Source organism: Gadus macrocephalus, chromosome 13 (genome assembly GCF_031168955.1).
Source record: "Gadus macrocephalus chromosome 13, ASM3116895v1".
Classification (NCBI taxonomy): Eukaryota; Metazoa; Chordata; class Actinopteri; order Gadiformes; family Gadidae; genus Gadus; species Gadus macrocephalus.
The window spans coordinates 15,708,197-15,726,973 of NC_082394.1; the positions used below are offsets into that span (position 1 = coordinate 15,708,197).

General features: G+C 52.1%; 1 protein-coding gene across 2 annotated transcripts in view; it reads right to left on the reverse strand.

Annotated features, from left to right (window-relative positions):
* The window catches only part of arhgap46a (Rho GTPase activating protein 46a), a 37,072-nt gene that overhangs the window by 6,957 nt on the left and 11,338 nt on the right, over positions 1 to 18,777 (reverse strand). The window contains exons 2-5 of one of the 2 annotated variants that reach the window (XM_060068713.1): positions 15,930 to 16,457; positions 4,451 to 5,915; positions 768 to 1,410; positions 390 to 482 (exon numbers count right to left, since the gene is read on the reverse strand). In XM_060068713.1, the coding sequence (XP_059924696.1) occupies positions 390 to 482; positions 768 to 1,410; positions 4,451 to 5,915; positions 15,930 to 16,457 (2,729 nt within the window). Of the gene's footprint in view, positions 1 to 389; positions 483 to 743; positions 1,411 to 4,450; positions 5,916 to 15,929; positions 16,458 to 18,777 lie in introns of both variants that reach the window. The other variant, XM_060068712.1, reaches the window with a different exon arrangement.

An 18,777-nucleotide genomic window follows, 5' to 3' on the forward strand; every position in this document is an offset into this window, starting at 1 on the left:
CATCCGTCACGGCTTCGAGGGAAGAGAGCACATCAGCGATTACGGAGTGTCTGACGAATGGCCAACTGGAGAAAAAACTTTCCATCCACACCACAAATGGCCACTCAAGAGAGAGCAATATGTTAAATCTGTAAATGATTCTCAACAGACTCCAGGGTGCGTGTGTGTGTGCTTGAGGAGAACGAGTTATATCACTGGGATCCCACCCTCATTCATATCCCTCTCTCTACCCATTTTGGGGCTCTGTCAAACAGATCATCTTGAGCTAATGGGAAACGCTGCACAACTGACACTCTGATGGAAACATCTTGGCTAATAGACCCGGGGTGTGAGAAGGGTAGGGTCTGGGAATGAGATTTTATGCAGAAGAACAAGTAGAGCCGGCTCACCCTCTTCATCCTCTGAGTTTTGTTTGCGCTTCTTCCTGGACTTTGAGTTCTTCTTAAGCTTCAGCTCCTGCTGTTCCAAGATGAACTGAGTCACTGTGGCAAAGACGAAGCAACGCAGGTCAGAAGTGCAGAAAACCAATCACAGCTTCAGCCTCGGCACAAACAATGACTATGTTTTCAGTTTTTGCCTCGAGTTAGAGTTCCCCTTTTAAATTGGAAACGGAGGGAAAAGATGTGGAAACGCACACCAATCAGTGGACTTTCATAGCAGGAGGAGAAAACATGACACTTTAAGCACACCAAGCGGGGAGGAGGGGGAAGGCGGGGAAGAGAAAAGAGAGAAAGGTGACCCACCATGTTGCTCAGTCTGAGACTCACATTTCTTGTCGCTGCTGGGCTCCGTGTGTCTCTGGATGTAGCCCTCCAGGTAGCAGCGGAACTTGGGCGAAGGGGCGAAGAAGGCCAGGCTGACCGCCATCAGCTCCCAGCCGGCCGCCAGGCTGCGGGGGCTGGTGTTGCCCGTGGTCTGGCGCACCAGCTGCACGTACAGCTCGTCCCGCAGGCCGGGCAGGTCCCAGCACTTGGTGACGATCAGCAGGGCGCAGTGGCGTCGGCCCAGCCGAGAGGGCCGGTCGCCCATGTACGCCTGCACCAGCTTGAACATCTCGCAGGCCTCCTTGCGCACCGCCCGGTTGCTGGTGACCAGCATGGGCTTCTTGATGGAGCCGCGGTTCCAGGAGAGCATGTTGGCGATGGAGACGCGGCGGCGGAAAAGGCCCTGCGTGTGCATGTTGAGGTGCTTGCTGGCCCAGTCCTCCATGCCCATGTCGGGGGGCGGCGGCTGGTGCAGGGAGGCGTAGGACAGCGTGTAGGTGGAGCCTCCGGGCCGGCCCTCACCCCCGTCGCCCGCCTCGCGGTTGTCGTGGGGGGGCGGCCGGTGGGGGCCCAGGGATGCGGTGCGGCCGTCCACCATGCCTTTCTTCCTGCTTTCCAGCTGACCCTGCAGCTCCAAGGTGCCCGTCTGTGATGGGGGGGGGGGGGGATACACACAGAAGTGGTCAGTGAGAGGGAATAAATATAAAGAGAGGTAAGAACCAGAGAGGAGGAGGTGAGGACATGAGGGGAGGGGGTGTCCAGCAGAGCACAGGGTGGTACTGCGTGTACATTCCACCGAATGTCTTGCACTCCATCCTTTCTCGAATGCACTTCTCTTCAATGGTGAGTCGGAAGCACTGATACTTTTGTGTGGTGACATGCGTAGCCCATAGGGAACCTGTTGTCCCCACAAAAAGCACAAGGTGAGAAGTGAAAGAGAAACATTGCAGACAGAAACCCCCTGCTGAGAAATACAAAAACAGGAAGGACTGATTTATGGGTTTTCAACGTCTAAGAAGGAAGTCAACCCTGGCCTTTATTGGAAACCCTGGTTCAAACCAAACGGTGGCGTCTGCTTCTTCTCGTGCAAGGTTCCAACAACACCCATGGGGTCGATGCTCCTGGTTCTCTAATCTCTCCTCCCAGAACCAGGGGCAGATGGTGAACGATCGCGGACCTTCCATAATGTTCCCCGGAATGAAAGCCACTGGATTTATGGCAAACAGGTGACTCGTAGGTAGACCGGCTGCTGTCGTTAATCTCAAGCGAGTTTGACTATACTTATGTCTAATTCACAGCGATCCTACCAACAGTCTGCTCCCCTTGATCTTGGGAGGAGAAGGCAGGCAGTGATTGTTTCCCCAGAGTTCCCAACTCCTTGGTTGTTGCAGGAGCAATTAGTAACTGGTTTTATTGCACAACAATTAGAGACATCTGATGTCTACGCAGACCCTTTGGTCTTTGCTGCAGTTGAGTGGATATGTGATGGAGGAGATGGGGATCTACCATTCTACACCCCTATCACCCTAATGAGAATCCCCAACCCCCCCGCCAACTTCTAAACCCCCACCCCCCCTTAACCATGCCACTTCTCTATCTGTGATTCCTATCTCAGGTTTGAGACCTCGTGGAGCCCCTTAAGGCCTCTCAGACATGCTGTGTAAAAACAGCCAGGAACGACACGAGACCGGGTGCCAGACCCAGAGCTCAAGCTTACCAGGCACAACATAAAACACGTTGAGGTATCTTTTCAATGGAGGCGGTGATGTAATGCAGGGCCCAGAGCGTGCCAGACAAGCTGGACTTTAGATTTAGTGTTTCTCCGTCAAACGGAGCAGGTCCCTGTGGTTTGCTCCGTGTCTAGGTTGCTCTGCTTTTGGCCGGTATCACTCGCTCGTGTGTGGAGCTCATCGTCTGAACATGAGCAGCATGGGGTCACTTGCCAATAATGAATTGCAACCAGGGGCACGTTCGAATGGCCAGTGCTGTACTCAACGGATGAGGACATTGCATATTCTCTTCCAAATTCCCACGTAATGTACAGATGCACCAGAATAAAGTGGGGATTTGGTAATGAAAAGAAATCCTACCGAGAAGAATCACACACAAGCACCTAACTCATTTTTTGTTTGTTGTCTGGATTACCTAATTAAAAGAGTTCCATTTGCAATCCATCCTCCATTTTACAGGAGGAAGAAAATGTGATGCATAGAATCATGAAATGTCACATGGTCTTGCACACCAAGCTATAATCCCGGTTGCCGTTTGGTGTGTGTGTGTGTGTGTGTGTGTGTGTGTGTGTGTGTGTGTGTGTGTGTGTGTGTGTGTGTGTGTGTGTGTGTGTGTGTGTGTGTGTGTGTGTCTATGATACAACAGGCTTGGAAAACATTCCAAGGCAGACTTAGGGGAGTTGGTGGTGGTGGTTGGCGGGGGTTTCTCAGTATTCTTGGACGCTGTATGAACCACTATGGTCGCAGTGCTACCAGTAACCCTCATTAACAGCCTTCCCCCTCCCCTTCCACAATGTTCTGACAGAACCGGACCATATGGGTCGCAGCGGCCCTCCTTCCTGACCAGGGGATGCCATGTCCTGCATCTCCACTGGCTACTATGGGCCCCTAATGTCCGGCTCCACGGCTGGCATCCGAACATGGGATACATGCAGAGCTGGGCAGATGGAGGTTTGGGAGGAAGGGGGCGGAGATGGTGGCGAGGGTACAGGAGGATACCAGCCCCTACGATAGGCCTGCATCCATCTCTTAAGAGGGTTTCAGAATGCTACAGCCTCCTAGGAGACGTAAAAGACAAAGGGAGCTGTGGTCCTTCGGCCATATGGTTTCCATCCATGGCCCCTAAAAGAAACGCTCCCTCTATGGTCGTGGTGGAGAAGCACATAAGGCCAAAAGCCATTATGCAGCGAGGCCCGGGTATGATTCAGCTGGAGGGGCTTTGGGAGATTAGAAGTGGCGGAACGTGGAAATCTCCTTCCCTTATGTAACTGTCTGGAGGAAAGAGAATAGCTCCATGAATCCAGATCATGTGCACCTGAAGTAATAAGGCCAGATCATCCTGAGTTCCTTTCCACACGCGTGTGATTCCGTGTGCATGCACGTGTCCACATGTGTGATAAATAACAGTTAAGTTATTCCGATGATGAAATACCCTTATCCGAGACATTAAATCAAATCGTTCCTTATTCTACTGCAGGGCTTTCTGTACACTCAAACAATTTGAATTTTCAGGTCCCTGGGCAGCATAAAGTGGCCAGAGGAAGGGAAAGTGGAATATTCCTACATCACGTCAGGCTTGTTTTGCTTTGTTTCTGGGGACAAACCCTGAAACGCAGTGAAAGCAAATCCTTCACTAATCTTAGAGTGAATAAAGCACTGAACAGGCACAGGGAAATTCCAGCAATTCTAGCCCAAATAAACTGAGGGCAAACAAACTGTGTGTGGTAAACCGACTATTGAGCTCTTCATTAAAATTCAAGGGTTTAAACTTTAAAGAAATCAAACAGCAAATTTACTTTCTCTATTACCACAAACACACCAAGTGACACAAACACACACCATAACATTAGCAACCTTAACAAATATACACGATTAACACAACACACACACACACACACACCACAACACACACACACACACACCATTTCACATCACACACACAAGACGTGGAGTCACCTGTGAGGCAGGTCCTGGGGTCTCCGGTGAAGACAGGCTGGCCTGGCTGGTGATGCTCTTCTCCAGGGTGTCCACCTTCTCGTAGGTCCTCTTCTGCCTGCCTGGCAGCTCCAGGGGGCTCAGAGCCGGGTTGCTCTGGTGACCCGCCCTGCTCTTCGACCGGGCGAGCGCGGCTCCGGTCAGGTCCTCCCTGGAGGAGCCCCTGCCCGCCGACGCGCTCCCTCCCGCTGCGCCACCTCCGCCGTACCAGCGCGCCCCCCCGTCCACCGGGGACAGGGTCCGGGGAACCACCACCCCCACTCTCTCCCCGAGCTCCGGGTCCAGCCCGGCCCGCACCTCCCTCATGGTGTTGGAGCGGCTCACCACCTCCCTCATCTCCGCCATCAGACGCTCGTTGAGCGCCGACAGCTCCCCGCTGCTGCCCACCGAGCCGGGCCGGCCGCCCGTCCCCGCGGCCCCCGCCGCCCCCGTCCTCCTCCGGCTCTTCCTCCTCAGGCTGGGCGAGGGGCCCGTGGAGTAGCCCGAGTCCTGGTAGAGGGGGGGCGGCTGCGGGGTGGACGGGGGGAAGTCCTGGGACGCCTGGCTGCTCTGTCGGCTGTGGCGGGCCTCCATGGCGCGCTGCACGGTGGCCTCCAGGGCCCGCCAGCTCTGCTTCTTCTCCAGGGTGTTGGGCCCCGGGGTCCCCGGCTCCCTGTCCCTGGAGGGGCCCCTCGGGGCCTGGTGGGGATGGGGCCCGGCCGGGTGCTGGGACGGCGGAGGGTCGGGTCTGGAGGTCGGGGACGGGGAGCGAGTAGAGCCAGGGGAGACCTGGGACAGGGTCCCCTGTTTGGGGTCCACGTTGACCATGTGCTTGATACACTCCAGGCCGGCTGGGCTGTAGTCCGACTCAGAGGGGTTCCTCTTGTGCCTGGCACCCATGTGAGGGGGGCCCGGGTGCTGGAGGAGCCGCGTCTTCTGGAGACTGTGTGTGGGTGTCAGGCGGGGCAGGCTGGGGTTGTTGTGGAGGTGAGCCCCCTCCACCTCCATGTCCATGGGCGGCTCGTCGTAGATGGGGCATTCGGTCACGGGGTCGTCGTAGAGGGGGGCGGTGGAGCCGTAGGGGGGGGAGGCGGGGCGCGGCGTGCTGCTCTGGGACCTGAGCAGCAGGGGGCTGGGGTGCCCGCCCTCAGTCATCACCAGGCAGAAGCTACCGTTGCTGCCTTTCCTCAGGTGGTGGGCCTGGCGGGGGTCCGACGTCATCTTGCCCGAGGGCGTGGTCTTGTACCCCTGGGCGGTGCCCAGGTGTCCTCCTGGAGACTTGCTGCCGGCGGGGTGAAGTGTGAAGGCGCTGGCCTTGCTGATGTGTGTGCTGGGCTGGGCGTTCGGTTGCACTGAGGGACTGGCCTGGCTCCTGCTCATACTGTTGACCTTCACCAACATGGCCGCCTTAGAGCCTGGTGGGGGCTGCCATCTTTGAGGAGTGTCCCTAAATAGAGAGAAAAGACAAGAACACACATTTTAGACGGGAGGAGTTACGGCGTAGCTCACATCCAAGGCAAAAAAAAAAGCAAGCATTCAAGTGTAAACAAGCTAATCTCTACCATCTTTTTATTACACACTGGCTGGCCTGGCCAGCCCGCGGAAAAACAATCCACAAATTCTCCTCCTAACAGTTTAGTGACCCTCAAAAACCTCTGGTCTCTTTTTAGTGCAGCAGAGCATCAATAGCCGTGTGTAGCCCACAAAACAATAACTCCAATGTGTGCTGTGCAAACCAGAGGCTAAAAACAACTGCTACGTAATGGACTGCAGCACAGCTGTCTACAATCCATCCAGAATGTAGCCTCTGGTGCCTCTGGCAGAAGGAGGCTGGCATATTCTTTTCTAGCTTTCTCATGCCTCCGGGAAAAAAAGGGAAGATTCTGCTGCATTCCTCCATACGTTCCAGACAGAAACATAACTTCCAGCTCTTATGGCCTCTAAGTCTGTTGTCTGTAAGAGTTAATGAGTAATGAGGGCTGCGTCTCCAGGCACGCTAGAAGGAGGATTTGCGTTGCGATCGCTAAAGGGTTGCAGTAGTCCTACCGCACCGTGGTAAACCTTTCTCTGATTGGGGAGTTAAAGGTTAATTCCTCTTCTCAGGGCATTAATGGATGAGCTAAAGTCCCAGGCTCGGAGGTACAGTGTTGTAATCCAGGTCATCGACGAAAACAATCTGTTTAGTAAACTGCACAGTCACCGGCCCTGTCTCTCAGGCCCTGATCCCAAGCCATGCCCACGCACGCCATCATAAATCAAAAACGGCACACCATGGCATTTTGACCGTACTGCCGTAGGCCATCATCTGGTCTACTAATGATGACTCATTTGCTCAAATAACTGTCCTCCTTAAGCAGGCACACACACACAAAGACACATACTTCAAGCATACTTTCTCACAAACACACATTCATACACACACACACAAAAATACGCACACACACACAAACACACTCACACACACCCAATACACTAATCGCCTAAAACCAAGGATGTCCTAAAGCAGGAACACACACAGTCAGACTCACACACATACACACTCTCTCACACACACGCCCACAAACACAGCTTGCCTGACAGCAGTCGTGACGCAGTACAGACTGTGCGCCAGGTGCGTGCCCTCCCCCAAAAAGAATCATAAGGTCAACCCAGTTCTTGGAGCTGGAAAACCCGGCCGGCATGAGACTTTGGCCCTCCTCTACCACAGCCCTCCTCACTCCCTCTTACCACCGATGCCGTTTCTTAACTGGATCAGAGCGGCTCACCTTCTGTCCCTCCCAGTAATCCAAACAGAAACACAGACCTGCCGAGGAGTCCACCGCTGCCCTGGGCTTTTTCCCCTGCTCTTTCCTTCTCTTTTCTCCGGGACTCGCTGGAGAGCTGGGACAGGAAAAGGACTCACTGGGCGGAGGGAAAGAGGCGGGGTGACCCCTCACCCCCTCACTCCCTCTCCCTCTCCCTCTCTGTCTCCCTTAATCTCTCCACAGCCTCCCTACGTTTTTCTGGAACAATGAGCAAACAATTCCCCTGAGGTTCCTCGAGCCAACGGCAAACTTCCTTTTCACTTCTCTCGGCCGCCACTTCAGCCCCTCGCTCTCTCTCTCTCTAACTCCCTTCACCACCCATGCCCACACCCACACGGCCTTACACCCTCCCTCTCTCAGGGTGGAGTGAGTCACGGCACCTTGGTGGTTTGAATGTAAACAGAGTATTGTCTTCAAGCGGTCCCGCAGATGCGACCATGCATGGCCATGCACACACACAGGGCTAGGTTGAAGCCACCTGGGAATACCACGGGAGAGGCGCTAGTTCAGCACACAAACACACACACACACACACACACACACACACACACACACACACACACACACACACACACACACACACACACACACACACACACACACACACAGTCGGGGGTTGGGCCACTGTGTTGGGAGAACTCTAAACAGGAGGAAGCGCTGTTTGTTTGAATTGCAGACTTTAAACCCACCCATGTTCCTGTCTTGTCTGTCGTAAGTGTGTGAGGTGGTGGGAGGGCACCGCAAACCAATGTGGTTTCACTACAGGGAAAATGCGATTTCTCATATCTCGTATTAAGCATTTTATTTAATGCCGACTTAAATAAATATTGACGTCTCACATGTCAACATTATTGAGGTTTGACATCCTTTGTGTGAATAGTTTAAGTCCCTTTAAAATGTGTGTGGAAAAATGTCTGCGACACCCCCATCCGTAAACATCAATGCCTCTCGTATTAACCAGCAGTGCCAGAAGACCACACACTCCAAAACCACAATAATAGCATTCCAACCTCTTCTGTACACAAGCGTATCAAAGCACTCTCTGGCACAGCTCTATCTCACATGTGTCTACAACCTGGGGGCCTGTTGAGGTGGGCCGAGAGAGAGAGAGAGAGAGAGAGAGAGAGAGAGAGAGAGAGAGAGAGAGAGAGAGAGAGAGAGAGAGAGAGAGAGAGAGAGAGAGAGAGAGAGAGAGAGAGAGAGAGAGAGAGAGAGAGAGAGAGAGACTGGCAGTGAGTCATCTTCTTTATGAGGAGCGACCCTGAGAGTGTCGTGACCAAATGCACTTCCTGTCTGAAACTTCCCATGTGGGGGATTTGACGGCTTCCCTATGCAGCGTAAACAGGATGCAACATAACTTAATGCAACATTCACACAGCACACAGAGGGCGGAAGACAGGGCTGGGGGGCTCGAACTGTACTTATACACGGCTTAGGTTGAGCTTTGAGAAATTCCTGACATCATCCGTTCAAAAAAGGCTAGTGCCGCTGGCGCCCGATGAACAATGAAAAAGGGGCTTTGGGGACGTGTGTTTCTGCTTAGAACGTATCCGAGACAGGATGACACTTATTCTACCTCTCAGCCACTCGCACCGCAGACAGGGATGAGATCAGAGCAACCAAACAACAAGAGCGAGCACGGGAGGGGTGGGGTTTGGACCGGAACAAAGTGGCTTTATTCATTATTAAAACAGCTTTAATAAATAAACCAACCCAGTGATCAGTGCTTATCAACCAAGCCTGTCCCTGCTCACGCTACATGAGGTCAGCCAGCCCTCGTACGCCATGCACATGCTAATCCAACCAACGGCTGAGTTCAACCTCATGGGGAGGGCCATTGATGAGGGCTGCCTCCCAGCACTCAGAGGTATCCGATGGGGCTTTTGTCTCTTGTTGTCCGCCTGCTGTTGTTATCGCCCCCCCCCCCCCCCCCCCCCCCCCCCCGCCTGCGTCATGGACTTCTTCGCTAGCACCGCTAGTGGCACGACAAGTGTGGCAGCCTGCCGATCTGCCCTCAATCTGAATCTGTAGCATTTAATCCCATTACAAACAGCTACAACAACAGCCACAAACACTGCTGGGTCAGCCAAGTACAGTTAAGACTACAAACTCCTAAGACTAAAAACAGGGAGGGCAAAAGGCCCAGTAGTGGAGTGACTGACAACATCAGATGTCTAAAGTGGGAAGGACAGACGAGGAGAAGTGGAGGGCGGTGCTGGAGAGCAGGGGATGTGTAGATGAGAAGGGGTGCAGGAGAGAGGGGGGGGGGGGAGGGGGGGATTAGTCGTGGGAGAGTGAAGCAAAGTGAATTGAGCGGGAATCAGCCTTGCATTCCTCAGAGCTCATTCAGGCACGTGGGGGGGTCCGGGTTAGAGCGGTGTGTGCGCGCGTTTGTCTGTGCGTGTGTGTCTGTGTGTGGGGAGGTGCTGCACACAATGCTTGGCTGTACCATCGTCAGGGAGATTCTTCTAGGGCAGCGAGGGGGTAGATGAAGGAGGGGAGGAGGAAGGGGGAGATAGAGAAATACTGAGACGCAGTCAACAGCACCTCGACCATCCCTATGCTCACAAACACATACCGCCTCATACGTTTCCCTCAAAGGGTACATAAGAGGCAACAGAAGCTAATCCGCTAATGATGTGCCATCAACACAACCCTGCCTAGCTTTGCTCAAATCTCAAAGAGAGTTGTTTGGGCAGGGTGTGTTGCATGCTATTGCAGCTGCCCCTACCTGTCAGGTATTCTTCCACTGTTAGCTGAAGGTTGGGTTTGCTTGCCACAGTTTGGCCCCCAGGCCGGTGAGGCTAGCCTAAACGCTGCAACTCTATGCTTTTGACATAGACGTCATCTGCCTACTGCACCCATCATAAAATAAGAACATTGGCCCATACTTTGACCCTTGGACTCACAGACACTGACATACAAAGAAGCATGCTGTTCCCAGGCCATAGTGTGTGAGTCTGTGACCAAGAGAAGGAGGGAGAAACATAAAGTGAAATTAGAGCCTTTAGGAATCAAACGCGGTCATTTGATTCAATAGTGGGGCAGCAAATCAACTTAATGGTCAGGGAATTTCAATTTGTCTCAGCAGCTCTGGTGTCCCGCGCTCATGACCACGGTCCAAAATACCTAGCAGTCGCAGTTCTCCATATCGCCGCGGCCAGCACATCACGGTAACCATACTAAATATACTCCTGGTTGTAAAGCTGTCCCTTCTCTTTTCCTGCCTGGAACACCCAGCGTTGGAAAAGCCATCAGCTGACTCACGGCTGCGGATGGCGTTATTTATCTGGAGAGCCTTAAATATACCCCCTGGGAGGAGTGAGGGCCCGAAAAACAGAAGTTATTATTATCGTCTGTTCAACAGGAAGAGGAAATGAGAGCGCACAGGCCAGGCTGGAGCTACACAAACACCTCTGAGCCTGAATAGGATTCAGCACCATCTACGTAGAGGAAGGAAACGGAGAAGACAAAGGAGTAAACGGCTAAAGACAATGTCTCCAACACTCACTGCCACTATCCAAACCTCACTTTGGAGTTTCAAACCCTCAAGAAAAGAAAAGGAGAGACCAAACGCAGACGAGTGACATTTAAGAGCTGGCTGTGAAGCCCATGGCCTCCTTAGCTCTTGAGCAAGAGACTCGCGAAGACACCTCCATGGGGACATGGAGCCAGGCCAGTTGTCCCGCAACAGCTGAACTGACATGCTTCTCTTCCTCTGAGCCAAGATGTCTACCAGCTGTACATATCTGTGGCTCCAACTGAAACCTGCCTCTGCTGTAATGGACCTGCTGGGTGCAGGCCAGAGGACAGCTCTAGTTGCCATGGCGTTAGGGGAGCAGGGCGCGACAGCTTAGAGGTTGGGCCCGGACTGACGCCAGGCGAAGGGGGCACTCCTCTGGAATCTGATTTAGATTTTTTTCCGTTTTTGTTGAGGCCTCACTAGTATCTGAAAATAGTAGCTCAAAAACTATGATCTTATGCAGTACCACAAGGAACCGAGTATAAATATACACATCAAAGGAAAAAGAGGGGCCAGGAGACCAATAAAAGACAGTTTGGCTTTGCGTCACTGCCATTAGAGCATTATATGACGCCATATAGTGATCTAGTAGAGTTTATTTAAACTACAAAGTTGTTTTCTTTACACTCGTAAGTAACAGATGGATCATTAATAAGCATCGGCGAATAGTTCTAATGTAGCAGTCTGATTCATTGTGGGCAATGAAAATTCCCATTCAAATCCTCGAGAGGTCCGTGCTTTGCCGTTCGTGAAGGATGTGCCCATTTTGTTAGGGTAACCAGGGCAATCGTGTGGAACAAGCTGCCTCTGGACCTGAGCTGAACCTGACTCGGCTCTGCGTAGAGAGGTTAGGCCATATGTGGTGCCGCGGGTCCCTCGCAAGAGTCCCCCAGAATGCATTCCAGCATGCTCACAGGAACACTCGTAAAACGCGTGGCGCTTACATTGCTATGTAAAATAAAACAAAAGGAGCTTGTTGGACGCCCTGCCGCAGACACATCAAACAGCGGCTCTGTAATTCTTCTTGACGGGGAGGTTAGGAGAGACAAGAGAGAGCGAGAAAGAGATAGCTAGAGGGCTAGGGAGAATTTAGAACGGCGACGACGAAGAACCAAAGCAAGCATTTATGTCCAAAAGAAAACCCGGACATTATCGCTCTTAGCCATAATAAACCATCGAGTCACTTGATTAGATTGCTAGTTCAAAGTGACACTTTCAATGAGGAAAGGGAAGAAAAATGAGCGCCTGCAAAATCGTTATTGTATATGGCAGACTTAAATGGCATCTGGAGAGCTGAGAAATGAGCTTACCAAGCCGCAGAGATGAAACAACCGCTCTGTGTTTCCAGTGTGTGTAAAGGAAAAAAACGTATAAATAAACTTGTGGCCTCGTCCTCACCCGTGGAGCGAGAGATGAAAGTGTGTGAGGCTCAAGTTGTAAACACAGCCTTAATGAGTGACTCATTAAAACAAGGGTGGAAGGTCCCAAAGAGACTCCTCCTCGACTAGTTAGTCTACCTGCAATAACTCTGAGAGGATTCACACAACTCCCGCAAGCGAGTTGGCCCGTGTAGTATTCTGTAGTGGCAAATATTTGCTATGATATTATTGATGGAAAGATATTCATATCAATACCAAATGCAGCCAAACAGCAGTAATATCTCTTTCCAGGGAAGACATCTTTCTGCCTTATTCAATATTCCCTGTTTTGCAGGGTCGTTAAACCATAGTACAATTACTAACAAGAACGGAGAGTTCAGCTGAGCTGGCAATGGCCTTGAGATAATAATGCCTGTCGACGGATTGCCAACTATTCCCCATAGGTTTTGCTATTCTTGACAGCCAGATCAAGATCTGGAAGAGTGAGTTTTAAGTGTCTTCTGTTGGCATGACCGCCCTAGCTTGAATTGTGTGCTGTATTATTACGCCGCTAAATGACAGGGTATAGACCAGCAATTTAGCTTTCTCTGTTCCACGTACCTTGACTTCCTGCTTAGAAAAAGCCCCCAGTTGACCCTAGGACAATTAGGTTTAACTGAGAGCCATTTTCTTCCCTATAGCGGGCTATAACAGCCCCCCGACTAAGCCATAGGACAATGGAGGTCCATGACCCCGCTGTGACCCGGGCCCAGGAGGCCACGGTGGATCTCGGCCCTACACTGCCAGGTCATGTGTTCTCAACAGGCGGTAAAACAGCCACTCAAACCCTACGGCTCCTGTGAAACTTGAAAGCAATGCAAGGCGCAGGGAAGACGGGGGCAGATAAGACACACAGACACACACATGCCTCAGAGGTTATTGACGATGAAATCCTGTACAGATGTAGCCTGACGGATGACAGATTCGGTGAACAGAACACCCATGCACACGCACGCGTACACATAGGCACACACACACACACACACACACACACACACACACACACACACACACACACACACACACACACACACACACACACACACACACACACACGGGGGGTGAAATCCAGTACAGATGTTACAAGCTCACAGCTTACAGCCCTAGATCAGAGCGGCAGCCTCAGCTGTCTTCAGGCCCGTGGCCAGCGGCAGGTGATGGGCATGTTCTCCGTCAGGACTGCGAGGTACTTTCCTCGAGAGCCTCACAAGTTCAAAATAACCACAACTTCCCAGGCCATGTGATAAGATTGGTCAAGGAGTAACAGATTTTCCTCTGTAGTTACACACACGCACAGATACACACACGTGCATACAACACTTTCAAGACACACAGACCCAAACATACACGCACACACTTCCAACAAGCCTGTTTGACTACAAATACAGATAGCCTGTTCTTTGTAGATAACACAAACAGAGGTAGAGGAAATCGAAGGCACCCAACTAGCAGATAAATACTGAGTCGACTTGTTGTTGGAAACCTATTCGCCACGGGCACTCCTCTCTTTTATTTGAAGCCATGATAACAAAAGGAAAATGGTCATGGAAAAGCTGGGATTGTCCCCGTCGTTCACAATGAACATCATTGTTTTTAAAGCCATGGCAATTTCCTGAAATCCAACTTCTGCTTATTTCGGCGAAAACAAAGCAGAATATGACATTTATAAAAGGACTCAAGACACCAGACATTAAAAGAACTGCAGTCAAGTGAACTAACTTGTGAAACTGAGAAGTCTACAAGTTAACAAGGCATAAACGGAACATGAATATAGATAGAAAGAGATGACACCCGTGAGGGAGGATTTCTGTCTGCTCTGAGAAGGGACAGTTGGCACTTGCGTTTAACCTTTGAACCCTGCCACGCGCAATAAACCTGACAAAAGGCAGATGAAGTATAGTGCCTGCCCTATGGAGGAAGATGCAAGAAATGATTTCAGTTTCTAGAAGAATCGTCATATCATTGAAACATAAATCGTAAAAGGCTTCCTTTTCTGAGGATGATCATTATTCGTATAATAGTTGGGGTCTGATTCAACATTGACACAAAGCTCTGTGCTGGTGCTGTCCTTTAACGCTCAACCCCCACCTCCTTCCTCCCCCACCCATCGACCTTACACCATAGCCCCCCGCCCGGTTCAACACTAGACCACAGAGTTTGTTTTCCTCCATCTAGCCGTCACATTCCTGCCCTCCTCCCAGCGTTGCGTGGTGGTGCTCGATTGAGGTTTCTACTTACCCCTTCTGAGAGAGGTGGCCAATGTTAACGTGTGCTGCCATATGGCTGAGCTGGCTCAAACCATAGGAGTCATGAGCTGGTGACTCCACCCCCCAGGGATTCTCACAGCTGGCCTAATAAGGGAGGGGGGTGGTTTGGTATGGAGAGGAGGGGGTTTTAGGAAAGCTTGAGTCATGACAATTGACCACGGAGCAGGACCAAGGTTTGGATTCACCGATCCACCACAGCACACACACCTACAGGCACTGTATGTGGAGTCCATCATAGAACTGATGAAGCTGAACGTTAATGGAACCCATATTATGTGATGGGGCTAGGGGGGTACACAAGAGAAACAAGGTTGGGAGACTCTCATAGATTATCTCGAAGAACGTGTCGGCGTACCCAGTGACTCCCTACTTCTCATACGGACTCTCTTTGGATCCCTGAACACAACGGATTACAGGTCGAAGAGCTGCCGCAGGCCAGAGTCCCACTCCTGGTGGTTCACACTGGGTTCACCCCCCCTCTCCGCTGTGCGAGCTGCAGCATTTGGTCTGAGGTCGTAGCCGGAGAAGGAGCGGTGGGGGGGTTGTTTAAGGGAAATGAAATGGGCGTAGGCAAAACGTTGGTTGGTGGTGGTGGTCAGCAAACACACACACACACACACACACACACACACACACACACACACACACACACACACACACACACACACACACACACACACACACACACACACACACACACACACTCTGAGTCGGACACTAAGGCAGAACCCAGTGGCCCTGGGCCAGGCAGAATAGAGGTGGCATGTGTGGAATCCAGCAGGGAGGGAGAGATGGCGGTTAGCTCCAGTGCAGAGCACATGATGGGCTGAGTGAATGACTTACTGTTAGAGGCCGCTCTCCACCAGCAACACCAGTGAGATGAGGGGGAGTTGTCACGCTATCTAATATGTATAGCCCCCCCCCCCAACCTCCCCCCCCCTCCCACACACACACACACACACACACACACACACACACACACACACACACACACACACACGCACACGCACACACACACACACAGCCTTCCCCCAGCCCACCCTCTCCCCATTTGGTAGCGTTTTAGTGGAATGGCCGGTCACGGTTCATGGGGGATACTATGGAAACGCAGGGCATATGGAATGTACAGATAAGTGAGAAGGAAAATAAAAAGGCAGTTACTGATTGGTGAGCCGAGTCAAAAGTCAAAATATTCTCACCGCCTCATTTGAAACTCATCTGGTAGCACTGTAACTCACAGTTAAAATAGTCTAACTATCACCCCGTAGGCCCAGCACCATACATAAACACACAGACTAAACACACACACACACACACACACACACACACACACACACACACACACACACACACACACACACACACACACACACACACACACACACACACACACACACACACACACACACACACACACGCACGCTGGGGGTCCTCCAGTAGGGCTCATACCTCAGGAGATCCTTGCCGTCAGCGCTGTACTCGGTGCTGCTGCTGCCGTCGCCCTGGGAACGGCTCTCCGCCGCCGCCGCCGCCACCGCCGGCAGCTCGGCGTCCGGCTCCTCCCTCTCGCTGGGGCTCTCCGGGGCCCTGGGTGGCGGGCCGTCCCGGGGCTGCTCGCCCAGCGGGGCCCGGTGTTCCTGGCTCCCGGTGCTGCCCAGGGAGCCGTGCTGCGGGGGCTGCTGCCGGTCCGGGGGCAGCGCGCCGGCGCGCTTGGCCTCCTTGGAGCGCTTCATGGCCTGGAGCTGCGAGAGGGGCACGATGTCCCCGCCCTGGGGCCGGTGCCAGACGGTGCGGCGGCCCACCGAGTTGTAGTAGTAGAAGCGTCCGCTCTGGGGGTCGAACAGCTCCCACCACTGGTTGCCGTCGGCCTGTCGTACGGGGGCTCCCAGCGGAGGCTCCCAGCCGCACTCTCCGGAGGCCAGGTTGACGTACATGCGCTCCCGCGAGCGCGGCTCCAGGATCTCTACCCAATCAGAGCTGAGGACAGAGAGGAGAGAGGGTGATGATTACACCGAGGCCTGGGAGTTTAACGGGTGGGGCGTGCGCATGCTTTTGGAAACCATGGTGAACTAAACCATGGTCATACTATCTCCCGCGTCACGTCGCGGCTGGGCGTTTCCGGGATGAGGTCATGTAGTACGACGCTCATCACGCACCAGAGCTCATCAAACAGACAAGGTGTGAACGCTGAGCCGGGCGCACGGAGACCAGTCCATATGGGGACAATGTGCCTGTTTGGGTTCTTTACGTGCATCCATCTGTGGCTGGCTGTGTGTGTGTGTGCGAGCAGTGCGTGTGCGTGTGTGTGTGTGTTTTTTGTGTGTATGTGTGCGTTGTGGGTGCCTAGTGCCCCGTGATTAAGGAGACAGGTGGACACTCTCAGCAGGTCCCGCGCCAGGGCGGAGGGATGAGGAGGAGCTCAGAGCCGCTCTCTCTGAGGGGGGAACAGGGCGGGGTGGAACCAATGTCCACTGGCTCTGCACAACACAGGGAGACCACTGAGAGAGACCGAGAGAGATAGATAGAGCTGCAATTGATACTATGCTAACTATCCATCTAACAAGAGATAGCTACGAGACAGATAGATAGAGGGAAAAGAGTGGGCGGGAGAGGGAGAGATGCAGTCCAAATTACACACTGTACACAGCAGAACAGGTCACAGATAAGGAGGGACAGACCGTCTCCGACACAATTAGGCTGTGAACTGAATTTCTCAGCTTTGCTAGGACGCTCCTATAAAGCCTCCCAACCCATGAAACCAGCAGACCTACATGTCTGATCGACAGCCAGCGGATAACACCCCCTCCCCCAGGTCATGTGGCTCCGCTGTAGGTATCTATACACTTGGAGGTGATCACAGCATAAGAAGCAGGTTGCTTTTACTAAATAGGTCACGCTGCCCTTTATAGAGGACACCGTTGGTGTGCCCCCTTTGATCTAGCTCCCTGAAGCTCAGGGCTCTGGGCCATGCCAGCTGATCATTACAGCAGTGTTGCTAGCAATCACCAAGCTCAGGGCTCAATGTGCTGTGACTAGCAGGTTGAGCGCCCGAGCTGTACTGATAGAGACAAATAGAGACACAGCGTCCAAATGCTCAACGAGTCCCTACTGACAACATGGCTTCATCAAACACTCCTCTATTTACGGTTTAACTAATGGAAAGCAGTTTTAACAGCCCTCAAAGGAAATGAGCTACATTGATAATATGGATATCTGCCAAGGATTGACTCTGTTTTCCAACTCCAACAGTGCTGCTAGGCTCTGTTCCTCCTCCGGCTCATAGGACTGGGACTTAAGCCATTGTCAGGCTACCTGTATTTTACCTTCAAAACAAACACATTGCCAGGGTGAGGTCATGTTTGGTGTGTGTGTGTGTGTGTGTGTGTGTGTGTGTGTGAGGAAGGCGGTAAATCAAGAATAAGCCTAGTCCTTTCACAAGTGCTGCCAAGTGTGCCCTGTGGCAGTCCCTGGCTTCAAAAATAGACCCATAGTGCCAAACAAACTACCCTTCCACTGTGCCCCATGGTGACTATGTTTACTGCTAAACACACTACTATTATTTCATACATAGGCCCACATGAGCATGTAGCCTCCCTAACTATGAGCTATGGGATTAAAAACACACACACACACACACACACACACACACACACACACACACACACACACACACACACACACACACACACACACACACACACACACACACACACACACACACACACACACACACACACACACACCATGTTCTCTTTCCTCTTGTATCTCCATTGCAGATTACCAGGAGGTCCACACCGACCATTTGCTCTCAACATGGCCAGGTAGAGAATGAGAAAGAGCACATGGTTGGGTAACAGGAGCTGTGCACCACCTGTGTATGTGTGTGCGGGTCTCACTGTGTGCTCCATAATGAGAAGGCCATCTGGCCCGAAGAGCAGCACCAGGAACTAGCTAAAGCTCTGTCGTGACTCTCTGCATATGGCCAGGTTGGCCTGCATGCTCAACAAAACCATAACCCAAGGGAATGGAGTAAAAGAGGGCAGATATCTTAATCACATATTTATTACCCAAAGTTAACAGTGGATCGCCTTTAGAGGTCAACTAATTAGAGAAGTGTCAATTATTAGGGGGATATTTTGGAGTTAACTGCTGCTTTTTTAGTTTTTTTTGTTCAGGCGAATGCGTGGTTTACGACAAGGGAGGGGTGCTGATAAGTTTGAGAGGTCACAAAAGAGAGTACAAGACCCCCTGGTAAGCTGGAGTCTGTTGGTGAGAGGATAGATTAGTCACTGGCAGG